The sequence below is a fragment of the Sitophilus oryzae genome, unplaced genomic scaffold (genome assembly GCF_002938485.1).
Source record: "Sitophilus oryzae breed Bouriz unplaced genomic scaffold, Soryzae_2.0 scaffold_1621_pilon_pilon, whole genome shotgun sequence".
NCBI classification, from domain to species: domain Eukaryota; kingdom Metazoa; phylum Arthropoda; class Insecta; order Coleoptera; family Curculionidae; genus Sitophilus; species Sitophilus oryzae.
In genome coordinates, this window is record NW_022146305.1 from 959,377 (window position 1) to 986,269 (window position 26,893).

A 26,893-nucleotide genomic window follows, 5' to 3' on the forward strand; every position below is an offset into this window, starting at 1 on the left:
TACATGAAATATACATAATATACAGTTAATTAATACAATATATATATACCTATTTATAGTAATAAATACTTTGGCAAATTAACTATGAACTATACAAATCCAGCAAATGTTTTACAATATACAAATAATGAATAGGTACATAAGATAATGGGTAAAATGTAAAATATATTTTAAATTTTGGGGTTTGAAAATCGATCTAATTTAACAAAAAAACATTCAATATCTGCTGATAGTGATGTATTATTATTTGCATTCACAAAATGTATATGTATATTTTGCAAGTATCAATGTTCGAAATATTATATTTGCAAATAATACAATAGGTATCATAGAAAAAAAGGCGTCAGCGATGGCTATGAAATAAAGATCGCTGTTATTTTATATGTAAAATGATTCTAAAATTTTTGATTTTCTTGGGATTTAGGTTCGGGAAAAACGCGGATTAAATTTTCATTTATTTTTTCATTATTTTTTTTGGTTTAAAAAAAACGTGGTTTAAAAAAAAAACATCATAGCCTTTATCAGTGTTGTCATATGAAAAAAATAGTGTCGAATGTATTCCAAAAAATTACATATAAAATATTCACAGCACACCACATAATGTTTACTGCAATTAATAAACTAATATAAACTTGTAAAAAGATGACCACGTATTTTTTTAAATTATTATTCTTAACACTAAAACTATCTACATTGACTATGGAGTACGATTTCAGTCATAGTAAGTAGTAGACATTGAATGTGTGTTGTTTGTTAAATTAGATCGATTTTCAAACTCCAAAATTTAAAATATATTTTACATTTTACCCATTATCTTATGTACCTATTCATTATTTGTATATTGTAAAACATTTGCTGCATTTTTATGGTTCATAGTTTATTTGCGGAAGTATTTATTACTATAAATAGGTATATATATATATATATATATATATATATATATTATATTTATTAACTGTATATTATGTATATTTCATGTAAACTATATCATTTTTAAAATACAAACCAAAAATACGAGGAATTATTGTTTTCCATGTATTCTACAACATATTTATTAATCCGTAGTATCTAACTAACGTGACGTCATAAATCTCGCTCCGAGGCTGTTCTATTAGAGACGGCATTGCGTCAGCATGACCGCAAGTTGCTAACCTAATAAAATTAACACTAGAAAAGCCCGCGGGAACTGTCAAATTCAAAGTTATTCGTTTCACAGACTATATAACAATAATTGATGTAACAAAGAGCCCTATCTCAACATACGTCTCTTCGTCATAACGAAGAATTGTAGTATTTGAGATAGGGCAAATTTTTAAACGAATATAAAATGAAAAAGGTACAATATTGAGATGCGCAAATTCGCTATGTTAAAATATGACCCATTGGGCATGTCATGACATTGATATCTCAAAATCGCCAAAAATCGAGATATGTTATAGTTTGTTTAATTAGGTTTTTTCGCCCTGTATGTGGAAAACGAGACTGTTTGAATCACATATGACTGGTTTAGTTAAAATCAGACCATTCCGTATTAATAAAAGGCAATTTATTATTCAGTATTTTTTTTGTTTTAATCAGAATATGTATTTACAAAAAATACGTAATAATACTGATTATGTCATGCAGTTCAATTTTGCAAGGAGATAAGATTCATTTAAACAAAAATACAAAATCATCGACTAATCGACCAGTTTAAAGGATGTTTGATATGGCCGAGTATTTTCGGCTTTGTTTAAGATGCCTTGAGAGAGAACTTCTATAAATTATTAATCCGAATCGATCTGTGTCTTCATTATTTAGTTATTCCTGCGTCGTTGTTACCTCCTAACGCATTAGCATGCGAAATACAGCATTTAAAACTGCACCTTAACTGAAATTTGGAGTTTGCCGCGTTTAGGGCAATTGCATTTCATATTTTCGAATTACCGGTAATTTATGTTGTTGTGCAAGTGAATTATTTCTGGTGGTTAGTGATAAAGTATATACAGGGTGACGCCTCTCATACGCCGCGGAGGTTCCAAGGAGAACGAAAGTTTGTAATAAAAAGAAATTTTGTGAGCATATCCAGGTTAATTCAGAGCAATTTTTAAAAATATAGGGAGTTCTACAGGGTGTCCCCAAGAAAAGTTACGTATCAAAGTTGTGTTTTTTGTAATGGAACATCCTATATATTAATTGATTTTCGGATTCTGGGAGAAAAATAAAGGTGAGTTTTATAAGAGAACTATATGACTAAAATGTAAGGCTTTTGACATATTTAACATTTTCTAAAAACAAACAACAATTTTTAAATTACAATAAAAGCTACCTAAATTGAAATTTACCCAGTATAACCTAATGTGTAGTTAAATTAACTATTGTACTTTAATCAAATTAAAACTTGATCCAAAAAGTTATACAGGGTGAGACAAAATTAATATCGAACATTGGTCACCTTTACAAGCATGTTACTCTTTTATTTTAAATGGAACACCCATTATATTATTCCGATATTCAATGGAGAATTCATGTCTCTTCAAAATACTATTAAGGTTGCCTACCCCCCAAACAAAGATTTTCCTAGATATTTTCATTTACATGATTTGATCTAGGTAGATCTTTATTATTTGATAAAATCTAGGTGGCTGTGATATTTCTGACGTTACTTCAACATAGCTGTCTAATTAGTCCAACTTTAACAACTAGTTATCATTTTGTGTCAGTTAAAACACAAAAAAATTTCTCAGAAATTTGCGAAAAATACAAACTTATCCTACATCAGAAAGAATTGATGATTCTATTAGTTTGTGAATGCAGTGTGCATTCACCAATTAATAAAATACTTAAATACTCCTGATTTTATCTAGTCTGGGTTTTTTATGGGGATATGTTAAAGACACTGTTTACCAAACTCACGCAACTGTTGTCGACAACATTAGAGAAATTATTGTAGCTGCTTTTCGAGGTAGAACTCCACATAAAAAAATATGTGTTTCAAAACAAATGCGAAAAACTTCAGGGGGTGATTCCTTGTTCAAAATAAAGGGTAGTTTGCTTTATAAACCTTGGGTCAAAAGTCAACCATTAGGGAGATATCGCGGTACAAAGATGGCGGAAAAATAATGTTCTTATTTTTTATCTTGAAAACGAAAAGAGATAGACTAATGAAATTTTCTGGAAGCATTACTGTTATGAAAACACACTTTCTGGTAATTTTTTCACTTTTTTAAAATGAGTGGAAGGGGTTGAAATAAACTACCCCTATCATTCTTGTTAACGAAATTTAAAGAAAAATCTTATCAAACACATGCAAAAAAATTAATTTGGATAGTTTAGTTTGTTTAGAAACTTTTTTATCTCTTATATTTTTTTTATAAAACTCACCGATTTGAAATTAAAAAATAAAATGTAAAGCATTACATGTCAGGACTAAAAATATTTTTAGATTAAGAATCTAGTGATAATAATGATAATAATAATAATCTGGATAATAACGTATTGCAGTAGGGTAATGTCAAATAAAACAATATTAGAAACATCCTAAAAAGTGACAGCGGCCGACTAGATTTTTTTTCTAAAAAATTACAGCTGCCCACTAGATTCTTTATCTAAAAATGTTTTTTGTCCTGACATGTAATGCTTTACATTTTATTTTTTAATTTCAAATCGGTGAGTTTTATCAAAAAAACACAAGAGATAAAAAGTTTCTAAATAAACTAAACTATCAAAATTAATTTTTTTTGCATGTGTTTGATAAGATTTTTCTTTAAATTTCATTAACAAGAATGATAGGGGTAGTTTATTTCAACCCCTTCCACTCATTTTAAAAAAGTGAAAAAATTACCAGAAAGTGTGTTTTCATAACAGTATCTCTTTTCGTTTTCAAGATAAAAAATAAAAACATTATTTTTCCGCCATCTTTGTACCGCGATATCTCCCTAATGGTTGACTTTTGACCCAACGTTTATAAAGCAAACTACCCTTTATTTTGAACAAGGAATCGCTCCCTGAAGTTTTTCGCATTTGTTTCGAAACACCCTGTATATGTCTTTTAGAATGAAAAGATCGTTTTGAAAAGACAATCATTTTATGCAGTTAACAGGCAAAAAAGCATTTTGAGCATTTGATTTCATCTAACTAATTTTTGTCACATAATTATAGGTTTATATCTAGTTTTGATTCTGTAATAATTAAAATATGTTTTAAACGTGTATCTTTTTATTACCCTTGAGTATTTTACTCTACAATCTTTAATTTTTGTTAAATTAACAAAAGGTATATCACACAGCTACCTAGATTTTTTCAAATAATAAAGATCTACACGCAAAATGATAAAAATTAAAATATCTAGAAAAATATTTATCTGAGGGGTAGGTAATCTTAATAATATTTTGAAGATATATAAATTCCCCATTGAACACCGGAAAAGTATACTGGGTGTTCCATTTAAAATAAAGGAGTTACTTGCCTTTAAAAGTGACTAATGTTCCATATTAATTTTGTCTCGCCCTGTATAACTTTTCCGGTCAAATTTCAATTTGGTTTAACATACAATGGTTACTGTAATTAAATATCAGACTAAAATTTAGGTAGCTGTTATCGAAATTTAAAATCTAATCCCTATTCTCACAAAATGTAAAATATGTCAAAATCCTTTAGATTTCAGGTATATGCTTCTTTAACAAAACTCACCTTATTTTTTTTCCTAGAATCCGAAAATCAATTAATATATAGGGTGTTCCATTAGAAAAAATACAACTTTGATGTGTAACTTTTTTTGGGGACACCCTGTATAATTCTATATATTTTTATAAAATGCTTTCAGGTAACCTATACAGACCGGACCACCGTAGTAGTAACATGAGGCCTTATCGGGATATACAAACAATTTTTCCACAATCTTTTGTAAACAGGCCAATTCCATCTTTACGTACTATATCAAGAGTTATTAATAATTTTGAAACACATGGGTGCGTGTTCCCACAAAAACACAAAAAGCCTGATGTGTTGATTAATGAAGAACAGGAGTTAAAGCAAGTGTTCATTTGTGCTACCGCGGATCAAAATCCCATGTTTTCAAATTGCTGAGGTAACAAATTCTTCACCTACCACGGTTAAAAGAGCCCTTAAAAAGAATAAACACCGATCGTATAAAGCGCGCAAAACTCAAGAAATTTTCCATGAAGACCAATTTCGGCGTATGGCGTTTTGTGAATCTGTAATGGAAAAGGCTAACTTAAATGAAAACTTTATTCGGCGTATAGTTTTCACCGACAAATCAAGTTTTCATTTATTGAGTCGTCATAACCCTACACAAGTGCGATATTGGTCTCGGGGAAATTTGCACAGATATTTTGAGGTACGCACCCAATATCCTCAAAAGCTAAATGTTTGGAGTGGTTTTGTATGGGCGCATATGATTGAAATTGAATCCATTTTTTATAGAGGGTAATTTAACTGTTGCAAAGTATTTGGATTGGTCAAAGAATGCATAGAGAAGCTGAATAAATTAGGCAAAGAAAACAAAGTCCTCCTACACTGGGTGCCTGCTCACCAAGGGATAGAAGGCAATGGAAAAGCAAATAATCTAGCTAGGAAAGGAGCGAACACTCCACTAACTGGACCAGAACCGTTCTGCTTTCCAAGTGGTAACCAACTCAAGGCGGAACTCAAGAACTTGGAAGATTCCATCCGCAACCTGGAATGGAAATCTTGCAATGGTCTAAGACACTCGAAGAAGATTCTGAGGGCTTATGATCAAGAAAAATCACAGATCTTCCTGGGTCTGAGTAAGAACAATCTTCGGATTGTCACGGGGTTTTTAACAGGACACTGTCTCCTCAATGAACACCTCAGTAGATTGAAACTAAGAAGAAACGGCGAATGCAGATTCTGTGGGGAAGATGGTGAAACACCAGTACACCTCATCACTGAGTGCGCCGAGACGACAACCATTCGTGCCATGAATTTTGGTACGACTGATATTGGAGATGGAGAACTACCCTCTATAAAACCGTCCCAGATACTGGCTTTTGTCAAAGCCCTGGGACTGTATGATGAGTTATGATTCAAGAAAGGGGGACACAATGGATCTGTAAGGTCGAAGTGATTAACCCCCCTCCCACTCATTCTAATCTAATCTAATCAATTTGGATTTGTTACAACAGCAGATTGTGCCTAGAATTCGTGAGTTATTGGGAGAAAGATTCCACAATGTCTGGTTGCCCTGCCCACAATGCCCGTATTGTTCAAGAATATTTGAACAATACTTTTCCCAACCGTTTAATTAGTGGATATGGAACTATTTTGTGGTCCGCTAGATCACCAGATCTTTCTCCCAACGATTTCTTTTTGTGGGGTTATGTAAAATCCAAAGTGTATGGTCATAATAGGGCTAATAATCTGGATGAGGTTCAAGTAAAAATACGCGAGGCTTTCCAAACTATTAGCCCTAATATGTTAGCCAATGTCTGACGGGGATTTTGCGACCGCCTAGGCTTCTGTCTAGCACAAGAAGATGGTCTTTTTGAACACTTGTTACAACTTTTTTTTATTTAGAGTAATATTTTAGTTTTTTTTGGGGTTTAGAGAATTTATTTATTTTTAGTTTTGGCCTGTAAACACACTCAAATAATAAATATTTAAGTATTTTTATTTTAAATGTTACCTTAGGTGAAGGTAAACACTTAAAATGAAAATAATAAATACTCGGCACTCCTCGCGTCGTATTCCTAGTCTGTCACGACCATAGACTTAAAATAAAATATAGACTACACTATTTACATCTCAACGCGGACAGACAATAATTTTTGTACACATGTTTACTTCTGGGTACAGTCGACCGAGCCTTCCTCATCCAGCCTATGTTGTCACGTCTTTAATATTATCAATATTTTTTTTCTTGTTATACACATATATTGAGATATTAATACTACAGTTTAATAAAGTAGGTTTTAATATTCCAGAGATGTATTAAATAGTCCTTATACTACTAAATTATAAGTCGGATACTGTTTAAAAAGGATAAGTTCTTTACAATATGACAACACCGATTAGAGGCGAGGGAGCCTATTCATTCATTTATTACCTTGTAGTACGTGTCGCACGTGTGCGGTAAAGCTTTGTTGCCGCTATCTCCCCGGCTGTATTAACGCATTTTCTTAGCTTGTAGTGCTTAAGTGTTTATTTTATTGACTTTTTCTGTTCAAGAACTATAAAATATGGTTCGCCAGTGCCAAATTTGCAAGAAATTTGACTTAAATAATCCATTTAAGTCTTGAAACGACTTTTGACCGGTAGGCAACTCTCAATTTACCCATTGGGAGTCAGTGGCGTTGTTGTAGAAAGGCGCTTATTTAGATAATATTTTAGTAAAATGTAAAATCTGAATTTTTTCTCTTACATTACATTATTTACTTACTTACATTGTAACAAAATCATAATTATAACCCTGTTAATAATTAATAATGTTTTTATTAAAAATATATTCCGGTTTATTCTAAAATTATCTTCAGAATCTAAAATAACATACAAGAATTTTAAAATGATATTACATTATGAAACAATATTTTTTAATATACCGGGTCGTCTAAAGTGGCTCACCCCTATAATTTTTTTATTTTTCAGATAAAAAAAACAGATTTGTATGTTAGTAGGTATATGACATAAATTAGATTTATTGACGTATTCAATTGTTTTTGGTCTCTTCCTGTTTCACCGAAATGATTACATCTTTTGATTTTAAAGGCACCCTCGGTATATTGGTACTTTATTCGATAAAAAATGATACTCTGAATAGAATGACATATCATATGTCAACTTTGACATTGTCGCTTAAAAACAAATCCTATTTTAAATTTCAATCCAGGGTGCCATGGTGTTGTTAAAAACACTAAGTTTTAATCAAGGAGCCTTGGAAAAATAGTTTTGATCGTCTAATGGGTTTCGTGTCTTGTCTAGGCCGGTTAAAAGATGTACAAATCGTATTTTTAATCATACATATGTCAATTTTTTCAAATGGAACAAGGGTGACTCATTAGCATATTTGGAAAAAGCATTTTTTATGAATATATTGATACCACACACTTGGTATTTCGAGTCAAATTGTCGTTATGAACCGCGTGTTACAATTACAATTAAACCATATGCGAAAATGTCAAAAGTTGACATATGATATGTCATTCTATTCAGAGTGTCATTTTCTATCGAATAAAGTAGAAATATACCGAGGGTGCCGTTTAAAAATTAAAAGTTATAGTCATTTCCGGTGAAACAGGAAGTGACCGAAAACAATTGAATGCGTCAATCAATCCTAATTTATGTCATATACTAACATACTAAATCTTGTTTTTTTATTTGAAAATATAAAAAAAATTATGGGGATGAGCCACTTTTGGGACGCACCCGGTATAATAAAGACAGTACCGAGTTAAATAAATGTAGTTTTCATTTTATCCACTTCCTATCACCTTCCTTGCTTTAATGGAACAGATTTATGTTTTCTCTAATTTACATAAGACATCACTTAACCAGAAAAAAAATTACAACAATCATATTTTTTTTTCTCTCCCTGTCGCCGATTCTATTATATCTGTGGAATAGATCCTGTTTTGATTAATATTAGGGGTTGTAAATGTTTGACTAAAATTAATAATTTATTATTAATTTCAAAAATTACGTAATTTCGATTATAAAATTTCTTCTATAACGTGTATTTTATTATTTTTATCCTTTTTGGACTCTAAGACGTTTTTTCTAAACTTTTATTTAAAAAAACCTGTCCTAAATCTTAATAAAATATAAAAAAGTTTAAATACGATATATTTTTAATTTAATTATAGCTTCATTAAAATAAAAAAATTACCCGGCTATGATACGGAGAGTTCAGGTGTACTTGGGAAACGAAAGACAGTGTTGTGTTTCTCGGCAGAGTCGTCAGGGAACGACCGTTACGACAGAGACAACCTATCTATCGCTCGTGTCGCACTCGTTATAACTTAAAACAATAACACAACAATAACAAGACATTGTCTGACCGCATGTTCCAGCTATTTATGAATGAGATGCTCAGTCTATATTTTATTAAGCACAACTGCAACTGCGTATTGCCTGACCAGTCGACTAGCCGGCAGTGAATCTCAAGTACGAACGCAATCGGGTAAGCGTAAATTCGTCCGGCAAGTTGCTATGTTACTAGTAGCCTGGTCTTCTCTGTATATGCTACCAAAATTTCATTTCGATATAAACTATCGTTCTCCTTGGAGCTTCCGCGGCGTATAAGAGGCGTCACCCTGTATATTTATGTCCCTACCTGGAAAATAATCTTGAGTAGATCTTGACCTCTATTGATTCCTAGAATTGTATTTGTAATATTAAGATTTCTATGGTTATCTATCGTGTATTCACCATAGTTTGTATAATTTTTTTTCAGGTAACATTGAAACGTTAGTTCGGCTGCAGAAAGAGAATGATTTTTCAAATTTTGTTTTTGATGCTATTGCCTAAGGCACTTTCATACACGTGTACGTTGCCGTACTCGGGACACCCAGCATATTGTCTACCTAGTGTACGCATAGACTCTGGATTAATTGTTGGAAACTACCAATTTTCAAGAACGGGCAAAATATATAATGCTTTTACTAGCATTCCGTATGCCAAACCGCCCGTAGGACATTTAAGATTTGCGGTAAGTTACACTGAATGCGAATGAGGAAAGAAGTACCTCTCGTGGGGAGATTCCTCACGTAAAAATAAGATTTAATTAAAATTATTAATTATTAATTTTATTAAAATTTATCTTATTTTTTTTAATTTTGTATTTGTTCTGTATAAAATATTTTTCTGGTGTATTTTTCTACTGAAAGGATAATATTTTACTGCAAATATAAAAAAAGAAGATATATGTTGTTAACTAACAATAGGTTATTTATTTCCAATCCAATTTTATGCAGAAATCTAGTTAAAACCCAAACATCCACACTGTAAAAAGCAAAACATGATCAGATTGAACGTATGGGGTCTAGAGAACCCCTTTCCAAGAATCACTTCCACCGATAACTTCAATCTCAATATTGGAATCTGAACAAGGCTGAACACAATTAAGGGATGCGATTCATAAAACCAGCGAAGCAGTACTGGGAACGTCGAACAAAAAGAAACAACCAGACCGGTTTAATGAAAATCAACCGCATATACAGGCTTTGTCGGAACAAAAGCATAGAGCACATCAAGCAGTCACTGCAAATCCACATAATCCAAGACTGGTAGACAACTTTAAATCAGCCAACAACACGCTACGAAGAGAACTGCGCCAAGTAAAGGATAACTGGTGGTCACAAAAAGCGAATCGGATTCAAGAGTACGCCACGCATCACGATTATCGTAAATTCTTCGAGGCTGTAAAAGAAGTATACGGTCCACCTAAGAAGGTAAGCTGGCCAATCATGGCACAAAATGGCGAACTTCTAAAAGAGGAAGAACAAATCAGAAATCGCTGGAAAGAACATTACAGCCATATCCTTAACCAAGAAAACAATCCCAATATGGAAGCACTCAACATAATACCTCAGTATAACAGCCTCGATGTATTAGACATCCCAATAACAGAACAGGAAATAAAGACCTCCGTAAAACAGCTTAAAAACAACAAAATCAGCTGGCTGTGACGCGATTCCGGCAGATATCTATAAGTGTGCAAGTAAAGAACTTATTGGTCATCTTAAGGCTCTCTTCGATGTCGTATGGGAAAGCGGAGAGGTACCTCAGGACTTTCGCAACGCGAACATAGTGAATATATTTAAGAACAAAGGAAGTGCATCAGACTGCGGAAATTACCGGGAAAAATTCTTGCAAAAATTATGTCAAACCGCCTGCACCTATATATAGAAAAATCCTTCCAGAATCGCAAACGGGTTTTCGTACCAACCGCGGCACCGTCGATTCCATATTTTCCATCCGTCAACTACAGGAAAAAGTAAAAGAGCAGCAGTCTAAACTTTATGTTGCATTCATTGATCTAACAAAAGCCTTCGACTCTGTGAACAGAGATGCGCTTTGGGCAATTATGAAAAAGTTTGGAGTACCCAACAAATTTCTTACAATGTGTAAAAGCCTCCATAACAACAACAAGTCAAGAGTGTCACACCATCGATCACTGAGCGACCCATTCCTAACAAATACAGGAGTTAGGCAGGGATGTGTCTTAGCGCCTCTCCTATTCAACATATTCTACTACTATTTTCATTAAACAGCTTAGGCAACAATTACTGCCTCACTTAACAAAAGTTTAAAAAATTTCAGGCCCCCGAAGAACCAGATCCATGGGCTTATTTCTTACTGGCTACTGGTAAAGCTCCACTTTGTATTCAGCGCAACTACTTATTTAGTGACAAACCTGTCATTGAAGGCCAAGAAGACTGCCTTTATCTAAATGTTTACGTCCCAAATATCCATAATGTAAGTATGTATACTGTATTTCATATGTTATACAGGGTGGCGCCCCACAACCTCATTCGCCTCGGTTGATTATAAGAAAACGGAAAGATCTAGAAACAATTTTTTTTATGGGTATATGTGCATAATTTAAAATTATTTTCAAACGTACAGGGTGGGTCAAATTCGACGCTTTTAAATGGAAACACCTTTTTCTATAGGAGATAGACGAAAACTAATATCGGTGTCTGGAGCTCAATTTTCATCAAAAACATGATGGTGAAAACCGCATCTGTTACCGTTTCGGAGTTACGGGGTGTTTTTCAAAAATATGCAATTATGAAAACATTTCCAAAGCACCTTTTTACCTAGAATTTAATGGTTTAAGTATAATGTTTTTAAAATTAATAATTTAAGAATTATCAACAGAAAATTTGATTCTTTATATGAAACATCCTGTATATTTTTAATTTATTGAAAATAATTTAAAATTACCTTTCCAAAAATATAACACACTTGATATTTTGCTCGATTCCTCTTCGAGATATAGAGTTTATAAAAATTCGTCCGCTTTAAATAAGTAGGCTTTGAACTGCACCGGCTGTAATGCAAAAGAAAATCTAGCTGTGAGCATCAATTAAAACGAAAATAATATTTGCTATGAGAGATGCAGAATTTTATAACTATTTAAAATATATTTAATCAACATCAACACATTTAAACTATATCTAATAACAAGAAAAATAAATAGCAAACCAAGACATGAGATTTTGCTACAGGTGTTGACATATCGACCGTCTTCTGTTATGGACAGACGGGGCAGTTTTTAAACATTTCTCGCGGAATTCATTAACTCAGTGGGGGTGAAAGATACCCTCTCATAACTGCTAAGTATTTCTAATTCTTGTCTAGATTACACGGAAGAATAAGGAACCTTTATTTTTCCGCAAATCGATAGGATTAGATCCATGGGCACTAAGTCACGCGGCCTCGACGGCCAACGGCTGGAATCTTGGTTGGCTATTCAATTATTCTTGAAATTGGATGCAAAAATTTGCTGATAACTTCAGCGATCAGAGGCGGTGCGTCGTCTTGCTGGAAAAATATGTTTTCGAGTTCCATTAAGGGCATATCATCAATAAAGGGTTCAAAGCCTACTAGTTAAAAGTGGCCAACTTTTAAAAATTCTGTATTTCGAAGGGGATTATAACAAAATATCAAGTGTGCTATATTTTTGGAAAGGTAATTTTAAATTCTTTTCAATAAATTAAAAATATACAGGGTGTCCCAAATAAAAAATCAATTTTTCTGTTGATAACTCAAAAAAAATTATACTTAAACCATTAAATTCTAGGTAAAAAGGTGCTTTGGAAATGTTTTTATAGAAATACAAAATTTTCGATAGCAAAAAAGTTACAACGGTTTGTTAAAAATGCACATTTTTGAAAAACACCCCGTAACTCCGAAACGGTAACAGATATTGACGTGCGGTTTTCACCATCATGTTTTTGATGAAAATTGAATTCCAGACACCGATATTAGTTTTCGTCTATCTCCTACAGAAAAGGGTGTTTCCATTTAAAAGCGTCGAATTTGACCCACCCTGTACAGGGTGTCTCAGAACTACGATCCATACCAAAGTTATATATTTTCTTATGGAACACCCGGTATTTTATTTAATTTTTTTGGATTAAATAAGGCATTTTTAATTTGTTTAAATACTTTAGTTTTTGAGTTCTTTCTACTTCTTTCTCAGCCTGGTTCCATCCAGTGTTGGATATAGGCCTCTTCTAGGTTTTTCCATGCTTCGCGATCTCTAGCCAATCTTATCCATTGTCTTCCCGCCACTGCCCTGACGTCATCGACCCATCTCTTTTTTGGTCGGCCCACACTTCTTGTTGTTCCCCTAGGTCTCCATAGGATTACTTTTTGGGGCCATCGGTCTGGATTCTGTCTTGCCACATGTCCTATCCATTACCACTTCAGACTTGCCACTCTTTTAACATCTATTAATTTTGTTTTTTGACGTATGTGGGTATTCCGTATTTTTTCCCTAATGGTGACTCCCAACATGATTCTTTCCATGGCTCTTTGTGCTACTCGTAGTTGTTCTGCTGTTTTTCGAGTAATTGCCATAGTCTCTAAGCCATACGTAAGCACAGGTAGAATGCAGCTGTCCTAAGCCTTTTTCTTTAGGTTCATGGGCATCTTTTTATCCTTGAAAATATCGCTCATATTTCCAAATGCTACCCATGCCAAATGGATCCTGCGTTTGATCTCCGTAGTTTTTGAGTTGTTTAAAGATATTTAAATATGCTGGCTATAATAAAAAAAAGTTTGTCAACGCAATGTACAGGGTGGTCGAAATTGGTCTGTTTTAACAGAGAAACCCTATTTCCTGACTAGATAGAGCAAAACCGACATAGAGGTCATGGGCTCGATTTCTGAGAAACGTTTAATGGCGTAAACCGTCTGTTGATATTTTCACTGCCAACAGAGATACGGGGTGGGGTCTTTTTGAATTTTTCAGCATTTGGAAAATTGCCCATAACTTTTGTATTTCGCGGAATAATAAAATTCTGTAAAAACGTTCTTAAGGCACTTTTTTAAGCACAATCCAGTGGCGTAGTCAGTTCTTTTTTATGCTTGCTATTTTTGTCAGAAATAATAAAAATTGTAATTTTTTAAATAGAAATCATACTTGGCTATGAACTTAAAAAAGTGCTGGCGTTTCACTCTTTTCAACGATATAAAGTTTCCAAAAAAAATACATACAGAGAGACAAAAAAAATAAAAACCGATTTTTTCACCACTTAACCGATAAATTAAAATCTACTTTGAATCAATAAATCTCTAAAACTACTGAACGAAAGTACATGATATCTTATATCATTAAAAAGGGAATTGAAAGACCTTTCACGTGAGGTATCACTCGGCCCTCCTTTCCATTTAAGGATTTAGGGGTGGCGCCGCCCCCGCGTTTTTCCGAATTTTAATTTTAAACGAGAAAAATTGGGGTGGAAACTTTCCCTTGGCCCACCCTGTATAACTATCTAGGGTAAATACACACCTTGATACTTATTTCTAGGATATCAATAGCGGCAATATGTATAAAAACAATAATGTTGATGCCTTGAAACCCGTTCTAGTTTATATTCACTGGGGTGGTTTCATAGCTGGCTCGGGTAATGAAGATTATTTTGACCCTAGTTATTTTATGGACAAAAATATTGTTTTGGTGACGTTCAATTACCGGTTAGGGCCTTTTGGTTAGTATAAATATATTTCTTAAAATATTATTATACAACACACTTGGGTAAGGGCCGTATCTGGGGGGGTGTTTTGGGGGTTCAAACCCCCACCCCCCCGAATTATGGCCGAAAATTTTTAAAGAGTAATGATCATTAAGTAAGCAAGTAAGAACGAAACAAAAAAGAAGAAGAAGAAGATGGATGAATATCAATGATTAAAGAATACAAGGACATGTAATGCCCATATACGGGCTGCAGCAGAATTTGTGACCTTAGACGCCAACTTTTTAGACATAACGACAGCTGGTCATCAGCTGGTCATCAGCGACAATTTAGCGATTTTTAATAGTTGATTGTGTGTAGTGAACTTTGTATAAACTTTATTACAATGGTAATTTGTTCAGCTTTCAAGTATAAAAGGCGCAATGATAAGAAAGAGCCAGAAGTTACGTTTTATAGGGAAATCCCCTACACGTTTTTAGCGTTTTTTATTGAATTCGACAATAAATATATATAAATATTCTTTAGTTATTGATGAATATACATTATACATCCTAACCTCATTTTTCCACTTTGAAAGCAAATGCCATTTTCGATTTTCGAGTTTCAATTTCGAAAATTTGGTCTAGATACGGCCCTGCCTAGGGTTTCCATAGTTTCGGAGGTATTAAAAAATAAATCAAATATATACCGGGTGTTGCATCGTCGGACGGGACATAGGAAATCCCATGTAAATTTTAATGGGGTCAATTATTGACTTCCCTAATTATTTTAGAGAATAATTATATTTAGGTTTATTGAAGAACACTAAAACCCACGTTCAAAAGAATAACTTTAGATATTTTTGATTAGCTCGTTTACGAGTTATCGCCGATTTCTTTTTAACTATTTCTCTTTTCTTATGGCCCTGTATTTACTTATGAGCACCAGTCAAGGTAAAAGATAAATGTCAAATGAAGTTGTCATTTGAGAAATTTGCCTATTTAGTGCTTTATTATTATTGAAAACTCATTCCTACATCGGAAATCTTAAAGATGTATTTATAAATACAAATTAATATGAATTAAAGTAAAATAAAGTAATCAATTACAAGGTTAATTATAGTATTTTTACAATATTCAATAACTTATTAATTTAGGTATTATTAAATTGTTAGAACTTTAGGATTTAAGAAGATGTTCAAATATTCCTTCATCGACTGCTAGACAATAACCCAGGCGATCATAAAATTCTCTTCTTACATTCGCTAGTTGGTAAACTGAAATTCTATTGCATTCGGCAGAAATAGCATTTTTTAACTGGTCTAGATTTGGGTATTTTTTATCCTTGTATATCCTGTTTTTTAAATGGCCCCAGAGAAAGAAATCGTTTGGCGAAATATTAGGAGACCTTGCTGGCCAATTTACTGTATGATTTAGGCCAATAACGTTTCCGTTAAAACTAGTGTCTAAATATTCCCGAACAGCCAGGGTACTATGTGCCGGGCAGCCATCCATTTGGTACCAAACTTCCTGATTTTCCCTAGCGGCATCATGTAAAGCAGGTAAAATATGATTTTCGTAGTTCCAAATAATATTCTGCATTTAAATTTCGCGTAAGAAATCATGGCCCGATAATATTGTGTCCCAATATCCCTGCCCAAACATTTACTTTCTGTGGATATTGCGTCCTTGTTTCGACAAACCTGTTTTGGTTTTCTTTGATCCAATATCGATAATTTTGAACATTGGGTTCATTATTTAAGGTAAACGTGCATTCGTCAGTGAAACATATGTTTTTTAAAAATTTCCTATACGTGTTTGCTATTTCCATTATATCAAAACAAAACGCCTGCCGCCGTATTTCGTCCCCATGTCGTAGCTCTTGGTGCTTTTCATATCTGAAGGAATAGTATTTATGTCGTTTCAAAATTCGAAACGCTGTAGTGTGATCTATTCCTATTTCATCCTCAAGTTTCCTTGTGCTGATCTTTCCATCGTTCTCTTCCACGCACAATTGAACTTCCAAGTCGGTATTATTTCATGCATCTTCTCTTTGTTCCTGCCTTGCTTCACATCTGCAGTTATTTATTAGGGTACCTTTGGTCTCAAATCTCTGGATATTCCCTGCGATTGTAGATTTTCCAGGTATCAGTCTATTCGGATACAGAGCAGCAAACATGTCCGACACCTTTTGATAACTATTTCCTTGATAATACTATTTAATCATCAATACTTTTTCTTCGGTAGTGTAATTCATGGCTAATATTTTCGATGTAGGTACGAGTTTTTAATTATAATAATAAAGCACCAGAGTAAAGCACTAAATAGATAAATTTCTGAAATGACAACTTCATTTGACAGTTATCTTTTACCTTGACTGGTGCTCATAAGTAAATACAGGGCCATAAGAAAGGAGAAATATTTAAAAAGAAATCGGCAATAACTCGTAAACGGGCTAATCAAAAATATCTAAAGTTATTCTTTTGAATGTGGGTTTTAGTGCTCTTCAATAAACCTAAATAGAATTATTCTCTAAAATAATTAGGGAAGCCAATAATCGACCCCATTAAAATTTACATGGGATTTCCTATGTCCCGCTCGACGATGCAACGCCCGGTATATTTTTCAGCCCATCTTAAAAAAAAAATATTAAAAATACAAGAAATGTTCTGAAATGAAAACTATATTAAATATTTACTTTAGATGGTCTGTTCTTACTTTGCTATAAATATGGTAATCGTAAATCATACAGGATGTTCAATATTTTACGCCAAAAATATAAAATAATTTTTCTTCGTTTTTCTAAATGGAACACCCTGTATATCATTTTTTTATTAGATGGAGAATTAAAAAATGAACATTTTTTGTATTTAGAGTATTTCAAAAATTTTAACGGTTTCGTAGATATTCCCGGTTTTGTATTTCATATGGCATTTTCCACAGTAAATTTTCATCAAAGCCCCACCTACCGAAAATAATGGCGAAAAACATATTTTTCTATGAGAATGCTTGAAAAAAGATTTTGTTGTTATTTTTCCGAAAAAATGAGGTGACCATTTTATTTTTATAGTCTATAAAATGAATAACTTTGAATTTTGACCGTTATTTTTTACCAACAGGGCAAATATAAAATCCCTCTATCAAAAAAGTTACTGATATTCTTTAAATTGAGTGCCTGAACGAATCAGATAGGTAACTCCTTTTACTTTCGTGAAATAGGAAAGGAAAATAATAAAACAAGTGACAGTTCTTCCTCTTCTTACAAAAATTAACACGAAATGTCATAATGTCAAAAGTAAAATGTCATCAGTTTTTGACATTTCTAAATAATAATAAATTAGACTAATGCCGTCTCTAATAAAACAGCCACAGAGCGAGATTTATGACGTCACGCTAGTTAGATACTACGGATTAATAAATATGTTGTAGAATACATGAAAAAAACAATTATTCCTCGTATTTTTGGTTTGTATTTTAAAAATGATATAATTTATATGAAATATACATAATATACAGTTAATAAATACAATATATATACCTATTTATGGTAATAAATACTTTGGCAAATAAACTATGAACCATACAAATGCAGGAAATGTTTTACAATATACAAATAATGAATCGATACATAAGATAATGGGTAAAATGTAAAATATATTTTAAATTTTGGGGTTTGAAAATCGATCTAATTTAACAAAAACATTCAATATCTACTAATAGTGATGTATTATTATTTGCATTCACAAAATTTATATGTATATTTTGCAAGTATCAATGTTCGAAAAATTATATTTGCAAATAATACAATATCATAGAAAAAAGGCGTCAGTGGTAGCTATGAAATAAAGATCGCTGTCATTTTATATATTGGCTGTTCTATTAGAGACGGCATTGCGTCAACATGACCGCAAGTTGCTAACCTAATAAAATTAACACTAGAAAAGCCCGCGATAACTGTCAAATTCAAAGTTATTCGTTTCACAGACTATATTATAACTCCGCGAGTTTTTCAGCTACGAACTTTTGAAACGACCTTTTAAAAAAGCAACCTTTTGACAAAGTCCGGATTTTGTCCGTATTTCACAGCTCACTTGTTTGAAATTGCCAGAAACTTGTATGGAAACCCTAAGATTTTGTCAGCCGGCAGAAAATATTTGTAAAAGTGGAGCTCTTCTCATTATATTATTTTTATACTAGTATAAGAAGCCAAACTTTATTGTTTTAATATGATGTATGTTTCAATCTGTCAGTGAATAATTTCACGTTCTTATTTTCAAGGCTTTTTAACAACTTTGGACGACGAGGCGCCTGGCAACTATGCACTAAAAGATCAAGTGTTAGCATTAAAATGGGTACAGAAAAATATAGGGAGTTTTAACGGGGATAAAGATCGAGTTACGATTGCTGGTCAAAGTGCTGGAGCTGGTAGTACCCATTTACATATGTTGAGTCCTGCATCGAAAGGTAATAAAATAAAAGTTTCATAACATACCTAAAAGTTATTCCATTTGAAAAAATTGAGATATGATTAAAAATACGATTTGGACATCTTTTAACCGGCCAGGACAGGACGCGAAAAACATTAGACGATCAAATCTATTTTTCCAAGGCTCCTGGATTAAAAATTAGTGTTTTTTTAACCTATCCATGGCACTCTAGATTGAAATTTAAAAGATATAAGATTTTTTTTAAGCGAGAATGCCAAATGTTGACATATGATGTCATTCTATGCAATAAAGTAAAAAAATATCGAGGGTGCCATTTAAAAATAAGTTGCAGTCATTTCCGGTGAAACAGGAAGTGACCGAAAACAAGTGAATACGTCATCAATCCTAATTTATGTCATATAGTAATACTAGCGTATACCAGCGACTTCGTTCGCGTCGAATTGTAATGGTGATGATAAAGCAAAGCAAGAATTTCCATTAACATACAAACTGGATAACATTTTCTCACATTTATGTCAACATGAGAAAAAACAACATGGCGATATTATTATATAACTTGGTAATATTTGAGGGGAATTTTTCATCTCGTTGGAATTTGACTTTCGAAAAATCCGTTTGCCAAAAATAAGCTTTTTACGTCAAGCAGTTTAAGTAGTTTAGAAATTTAGCAGTTAGTTAGCAGTTAGCAGAATTTATTAGCAGAAAATTAGCAGTTAGCCGAATCGTAGTTTAGAAATTACCCAACTTTTTGGAACACCCTGTATGATTTTTTAAAAAATTTCAAAATATGTAAAAAAACCAAATAAATTATGCTTGTCCAAGAGTTTTCCCGAAAGACTAACCGTTTTTTAAATAACAAATATTGTAATTGAGGGGCGTTTTCACCCTCTTGGAATTTGAGATTCGAGAAACCCCTCCTTATCAAACCTCTACACCCCACAGTCAATCCGTTTGCCAAAAATCAGCTTTAAACATCAAGCAGTTTAAGCAGAATCGTGATTACTCAATGGTCATATTTTATGAAACACCTTGTATAAATTTATAAAAAATCTTAAAATATGTAAAACAACAAAATAAAATATACGTGTTTAAGAGTTTTTCCGAAAAACTCACCGGTTTTTAAATAAAAAGTATTTTAATATTTGAAGGATAGTTTCACCCCCTTAGAATTCGAGTTTCGAAAAATCCCTTCTTATCGAACCTCTACACCCTAAAGTCAATCTGTTTTCCAAAAATCAGCTTTTTACGTCAAGCGCTTTAAGCAGGATCGTGATTAATCAATGACCAGATTTTTCGAAACACCCTGTATATATTTTTAAAAAATCTTAAAATATGTAAAAAAACAAAATAAAATATACGTGTTTAAGTGTTTTTTCGGAAACTTGACCGTTTTTTAAATAAAAAATATTGTAATATTTGAGGGGTGGTTTCACCGTCTTGGAACTGGAATTTCGAAAAATCCCTTCTTATCGAACCTCTACACACTAGAATCAACCTGTATGCCAAAATTGAGCTTCTTATGTTGAGTGGTTTGAGCCGGATCGTGATTAATCAGTATGTCAGTCACTTAAGGATTTAGAAAAAATAAAAAAGTTATAGGGGTGAGTCACTTTTGAGACGTACCCGGTATGTAAATGTATTTTTTTCCTTTAATGTTTATTCACTGTGTGATAGAAAAAAATCGGCGTCAAGTACGGCTGGGGTATGACAATCGATGATAATTTTGACGAGGTCATTCTCTAGACATCGTTTTGCTAAAAATTGACATAAAACTTTTTCATACAGAAAAATCTCCTGATTTCGCAATAATAATTTTTTCTAGGTCTTTTTCATCAAGCAATATCACAAAGCGGAAATGCTTTGGCTGCTTGGGCTTTTTTGAATAGCGAAGCTCAGAAAACTGTTACTGGGTACCAAGCGTCTTTTGTCGGTTGTGGAAATTCAACAACGCCTACACGACAACTTGTTAATTGTCTTCGGACTGTATCAGCAAGTGATATCTTGCAATCGCAAGACTACTTTAAGGTAGGTAAAAATATCTTGCATAGCGTAACTAGTGTTGCACAAGACAAGAATTCTTGTCTTGAAAATCAATTTCTTGTCGTGTCTTGAAATTCAAGACGAGAAATTTTCAAAGTCTTGTCTTGCAGATTTCTTGAATGGCAAAGTCTTGTCTTGTCTTGCAATTGTCTCTTGAAATTTCTTGTCTTGAAAAATTTTACATTCTAACAAAAAGGTAATAATATTTCTATATTTTATTTCATAGAAAGCGTCGTATACAAAATGTAATACGGAAAAATGAACAACAACGATGCTAATTTAACAAAAAAAAATCTTAACGGACAGCAAACGAACTACGTAACAACGGTTGCTCGTAGTTATTTTTACCAAGAGACATTTTTTACGTAGAAAATCACGAAAATGTATATTTTTTCACTCAACAATTTTATTCAGGTATGGACAAAAAGTTATTACTCTTCAAAACAGTTAAAACGCATGTAGGTGGCGCCCTCTACAAATAGGAGTCGTAATGACATCAAAATCAAATTTCTCATGTCAAAAAACTAACAGACACCAATTTTCATACAAATATTGACGTTGCTTCAGAAATTATTTGGAAAAAAATCTGAAATAAAAAGCAAAACTTCTACACACTGTATCTCCGAAACTAAGCATTTTAGGACATACATTTATACGAACTATTTTATTTATTTTTATCTGCAGAATATACAACTTGCCGAGGTTCCTGGAATACCGGACCACCCTGTATATACCAAGGGTGTTTCATAAATACAGCTTCAGGGGGTGATTCCTTGTTCAAAATAAAGGGTAGTTTGCTTCATAAACGTTGGGTCAAAAGTCAACCATTAGGGAGATATCGCGGTACAAAGATGGCGGAAAAATAATGTTCTTATTTTTTATTTTGAAAACGAAAAGAGATAGACTAATGAAATTTTATGGAAGCATTACTGTTATAAAAACACACTTTCTGGTAATTTTTTCACTTTTTTAAAATGAGTGGAAGGGGTTGAAATAAACTACTCCTATCATTCTTGTTAACGAAATTTAAAGAAAAATCTTATCAAACACATGCAAAAAAATTAATTTGGATAGTTTGGCTTGTTTAGAAACTTTTTTATCTCTTGTATTTTTTTTATAAAACTCACCGATTTGAAATTAAAAAATAAAATAAACGTACATGTCAGGGACTAATAGCTATTTATGCTTATTTAGTACCTAAAATGATGTTTTTTAGGGCGAATCATTACTGTTTGCGGACGAGGCGTTAGCCAGTCAATGCTAGATGAGTCCTAAAAAACACTGGTAGGCGTGTTATTTTTGTCATACACGCTTTTACAGTTTTTAAGAACACTATATTTGCAAATTTTCCATATTTGAAATTATATTTGAAAAAAGTTGACATAAATTCATATCTTAGTAACGAGTTTGTTTATTTCATCGCATTTGACATGTCATTCGAAATTTGTCACAAAATAAATTCATCCAACAATTTTAAAATGTTCCAAAATCGAACATATTGCTAATAAGGCCAAAAGAAATCGTGTTGGATTTACTTCCTGTGAGATCTCGTGCCATTGCAGAAAGAATATGATGTTTTTTAATGAATGGAAAGACAAAAATGGCATATTCGTTGTAAATGAAGATGTATTGCTATAAATTATTTCCACGAAAAAGTAAGTACCTAGGTACCCTATTTAAAGAAGCTTTTAAATTAAAATATTCTTAATTACAGTACAACATTCAAACCATCGTCAATTTAGTCCGAAATATTCCATGCGAGGCAGTGTTAAGTGTTAAAGAAGATATATTTATATTGACAAATTTCCCAACTTATTCGCTTTTTTGAAGGAATTCGGTTGGTTACGAGCTAAAAAGTCCTAGGTTTTGTCCATAAAAGAAGATCGGTGATTTTTTGGCCCACGGCTAGTGATGAAACTTATTTACTTAAGGTAAGTTTGCATTAATGATTTTTAAAATATAGATGGTTTCTTATTCCATTGTATTTGATTTTTAGGTAGCTCTTGTCATTGGCCTTTGTGGAGCATGTAGAAGAGAGAAGAATTGTACTCTCTACAGTGCAAAAGACATCATAGAAAAAGACAACAGCTGCCTTTTAGTTACCCTTGCGGATACAAAAACTAATATCAAAAGAGTGTTTCCGGTGGTGAACGAAGGGAACGTTGTCAATCCAGTTGAGTTGTATAGAAAATATGCTTGTCTTAGGCCAAAAAATGTACCACATGATTATGTCTTCATCTCTTATCGTAAAGGAAAATGCACCGTGCAACGAGTCGGCATTCATTCATTTGGGAAGATGCCATCGATTGTAGCAGCATTTTTAAAGTTGTCGAACCCAAACGAATATACAGGTCATTGTTTCCGACGTAGTTCTGCTACTCTTGCTGCAGATGCAGATGTGGATTTTACATCGCTGAAACGCCTAGGAGGTTGGAGGTAAAAATTTTAATATTTTCCGATCTTGTTCTAAACAACAATAATTATTTAGGTCGTCCACAGTGGCCGAAGGTTACATAGAAGAATCTATTGAGAAAAAGAAGAAAGTTTGCAAACTGCTAATGGGGGAAAAGAAAATCGCGACCACTTCCACGGATGTATTACCAAGTACATCATCGTTCGCATTTACTCCACCTCATCAGAAAGTAAATTTACCTGCCAATGGAGGAGTCGTTTCGATTGCAGATGCAAGTTTTCAAAATGCACAAAATTGTTCATTTCATTTTTATTTTTCCAAATAACTTAGCTTTTGATATTGTTAGTATTTAATAATTTAAAAATCAAATACAATGGAATAAGAACCATCTATATATTTTAAAAATCGTATCTGGCTGCTAATAGCAAACAAATTTCATCACCAGCCGTGTTAAAAATGCGACATGAACCTTGGCACAGGCAGCCAGGCTCAAAAAGCAAGGTGCCCGCGGAAATTTATTCTCAACAGCACTGCTACTGCTCTCGCTTGAAACTCATTCAATTTGGTGTTTAACCGACTGCCAATTTAATTTAAAGCCTCTTTTAAATAATTGCCTAGTACTACTGAAACAAATAACTTGGCTTTTTGATGTTGTTAGTATTATTTAATAATTTAATTATAAAACTAATATAATTTTAAAATATTGATTTTGTGACAAATTTCAGGCGACAAATAAAACAAATAACGAATTTGGAGCATTTTGGTCCGCAAAGGTTGCCATGACGCGTGGCACGGCCTAAACGAAAGAAACATTTTACGGACTGAAATGAGTCCGTAAAAATAGCTGTTTTTTGGGAGCGTATGACAAAAAAATATTTTTAGATTAAGAATCTAGTGATAATAATGATAATAATAATAATCTAGATAATAACGTATTGCAGTAGGGTAATGTCAAATAAAACAATATTAGAAACATCCTAAAAAGTGAGAGCGGCCGACTAGATTTTTTCCTAAAAAAATTACAGCTGCCCACTAGATTCTATATCTAAAAATGTTTTTTGTCCTGACATGTAATGCTTTACATTTTATTTTTTAATTTCCAATCGGTGAGTTTTATCAAAAAAACACAAGAGATAAAAAAGTTTCTAAATAAACTAAACTATTAAAATTATTTTTTTTGCATGTGTTTGGTAAGATTTTTCTTTAAATTTCATTAACAAGAATGATAGGGGTAGTTTATTTCAACCCCTTTCACTCATTTTAAAAAAGTGAAAAAATTACCAGAAAGTGTGTTTTCATAACAGTAATGCTTCCGTAAAATTTCATTAGTCTATCTCTTTTCGTTTTTAAGATAAAAAATAAAAACATTATTTTTCCGCCATCTTTGTACCGCGATATCTCCCTAATGGTTGACTTTTGACCCAACGTTTATAAAGCAAACTACTCTTTATTTTGAACAAGGAATCACCCCCTGAAGTTTTTCGCATTTGTTTTGAAACACCCTGTATAACATTTCATCATGATTGAGCACACTAAAATACTAATATTTTAATACATCTATTACAGACTTTTTATGCTGATCCTCTAGTTATTTTCACTTCCGCAATAGAAACGCGAAGTGCACGAAACCCCAATCCTTTTTTGACCAAACCACCCGTAGAATACCTGGTAGATGGGACATTCCAAAAAGTGCCGTGGATGACTGGACTGGTCAAAAATGAAGGCGATATAAAAGCTCAAGGTATGCTTTATTCGGTCATCGTTCAACGCCACGTCATATATTGTCGAACTCTTTCTTTCACTTGACAACCAGATGAAATAGATGGGTGACGTCATTGCGGAATTTCGTAAATTAGTGCACATAATTTTTAGTAATTGCCCTAGATCATCGAGCGGGACATAGGAAATCCCATGTAAATTTTAATGAGGTCCATTATTGGCTTCCCTAATTATTTTAGAGACTAAAGGTTGTCGCCCACTAGACCGCTGCGCGGCGCGGCGCTGGGAAGAGAATTTTTTCCGGCTGCGAAGGGACTGCGCCCACTATAGCGCGCTTTTGAAACGCGGCAACGCTATTTAGTTATAGTCGAAGTGTTTTTTACTTACTGTAGTTTAGTTTTTAAAGCAATGAGTTCAAGTACGGACGAAAGCGTATTTTTTGTGCTCTTCTAACAGAGGAAGAGGAAGAGGGGGTGAGGAAAAGTTTGGACTCATACGATTAACAAAAAAAGAAAGAAGTTTGGAGAATTTTACCATCTTTTTCCAGATTTAATAAAAGACAAAATCATTTTTTTCAGTATTACAAAATATAAAGGAAACATTTTACGCACTCCTCAATTGAGGGTTTTAGAAGAAAAAACACCGGGTATATCTACTCATCATATTTTTTCAGAAGAGACAAATTACTAATATTTTTGATAATTCTTATTTATTCTGATGTGTATATTAGTTATGTGGTCAAAAAAACCCTGATCTTTTTTATATATTTAGGTAATTAGAATTTAAAAATTGGAGATTGTCACTTTTGTTAAAAAGTGGAGATTGCCAGTTTTGCCTCTACACCCCTCAATTATATTAAATCTTTGATAGAAAGGCATTTCGTCCATCTGTCTCTAGTGAGGGAAGACTAAAAAAAATATCATATTCCTTTATGAAAATCGATTTGCCTAATTTACCTTTAAAAATACAATTCTGCCATTGATACATATCACTAGTTCCTAGTCAAAAAGCCAACTGAAAAGACTCGAATGCAAAATTATTTCCCTTGTGAGTACGCACACTGCAACGCGTTTACTGTCGGGAGACTGGAGAAAAAAGTTGCTAGAGAACTCTTCCGACTTCTTGACGGAAATTCCGTGGCGCGCTTTTGTGCTGCGCGCTCTAATGTGCGTTGGTCCATTTAAATACATGGCAAGCAGACAAAAGAAATTTCCACATGGCGCCGCGCCGCGTCGCGCCGCGGTCTAGTGGGCGACAACCTTAACTCTATTTAGGTTTACTGAAGAGCACTCCACATTCAAAAGAATAACTTTAGATATTTTTGATTAGCCCTTTTACGAGTTATCGCCGATTTCTTTTTAAATATTTCTCCTTTCTTATAGCCCTGTATTTACTTATGAGCACCAGTCAAGGTAAAAGATAACTGTCAAATGAAGTTGTCATTTCAGAAACTTATCTATTTAGTGCTTTATTATTATTATTAAAAACTCATACCTACATCGAAAATATTAGCCATGAATTACACTACCGAAGAAAAAGTATTGATGATTAAATGGTATTATCAAGGAAATAGTTATCAAAAGGTGTCGGACATGTTTGCTGCTCTGTATCCGAATAGACCGATACCTGGAA

The 26,893-nt window shown here is 33.0% G+C and overlaps 1 protein-coding gene across 4 annotated transcripts in view; it reads left to right on the forward strand.

The window, feature by feature from the left end:
- The window catches only part of LOC115880324 (venom carboxylesterase-6-like), a 54,123-nt gene that overhangs the window by 14,368 nt on the left and 12,862 nt on the right, over nt 1–26,893 (forward strand). For 2 of the 4 annotated variants that reach the window (XM_030897525.1, XM_030897521.1), the window contains exons 2-7: nt 9,410–9,664; nt 11,278–11,433; nt 14,498–14,678; nt 18,920–19,105; nt 20,912–21,114; nt 25,109–25,283. In XM_030897525.1, coding sequence (XP_030753385.1) covers nt 9,446–9,664; nt 11,278–11,433; nt 14,498–14,678; nt 18,920–19,105; nt 20,912–21,114; nt 25,109–25,283 — 1,120 coding nt within the window. In that variant the 5' untranslated portion in view covers nt 9,410–9,445. Of the gene's footprint in view, nt 1–1,674; nt 1,967–9,409; nt 9,665–11,277; nt 11,434–14,497; nt 14,679–18,919; nt 19,106–20,911; nt 21,115–25,108; nt 25,284–26,893 lie in introns of those variants that run through there. The other 2 variants (XM_030897522.1, XM_030897523.1) reach the window with 2 other exon arrangements.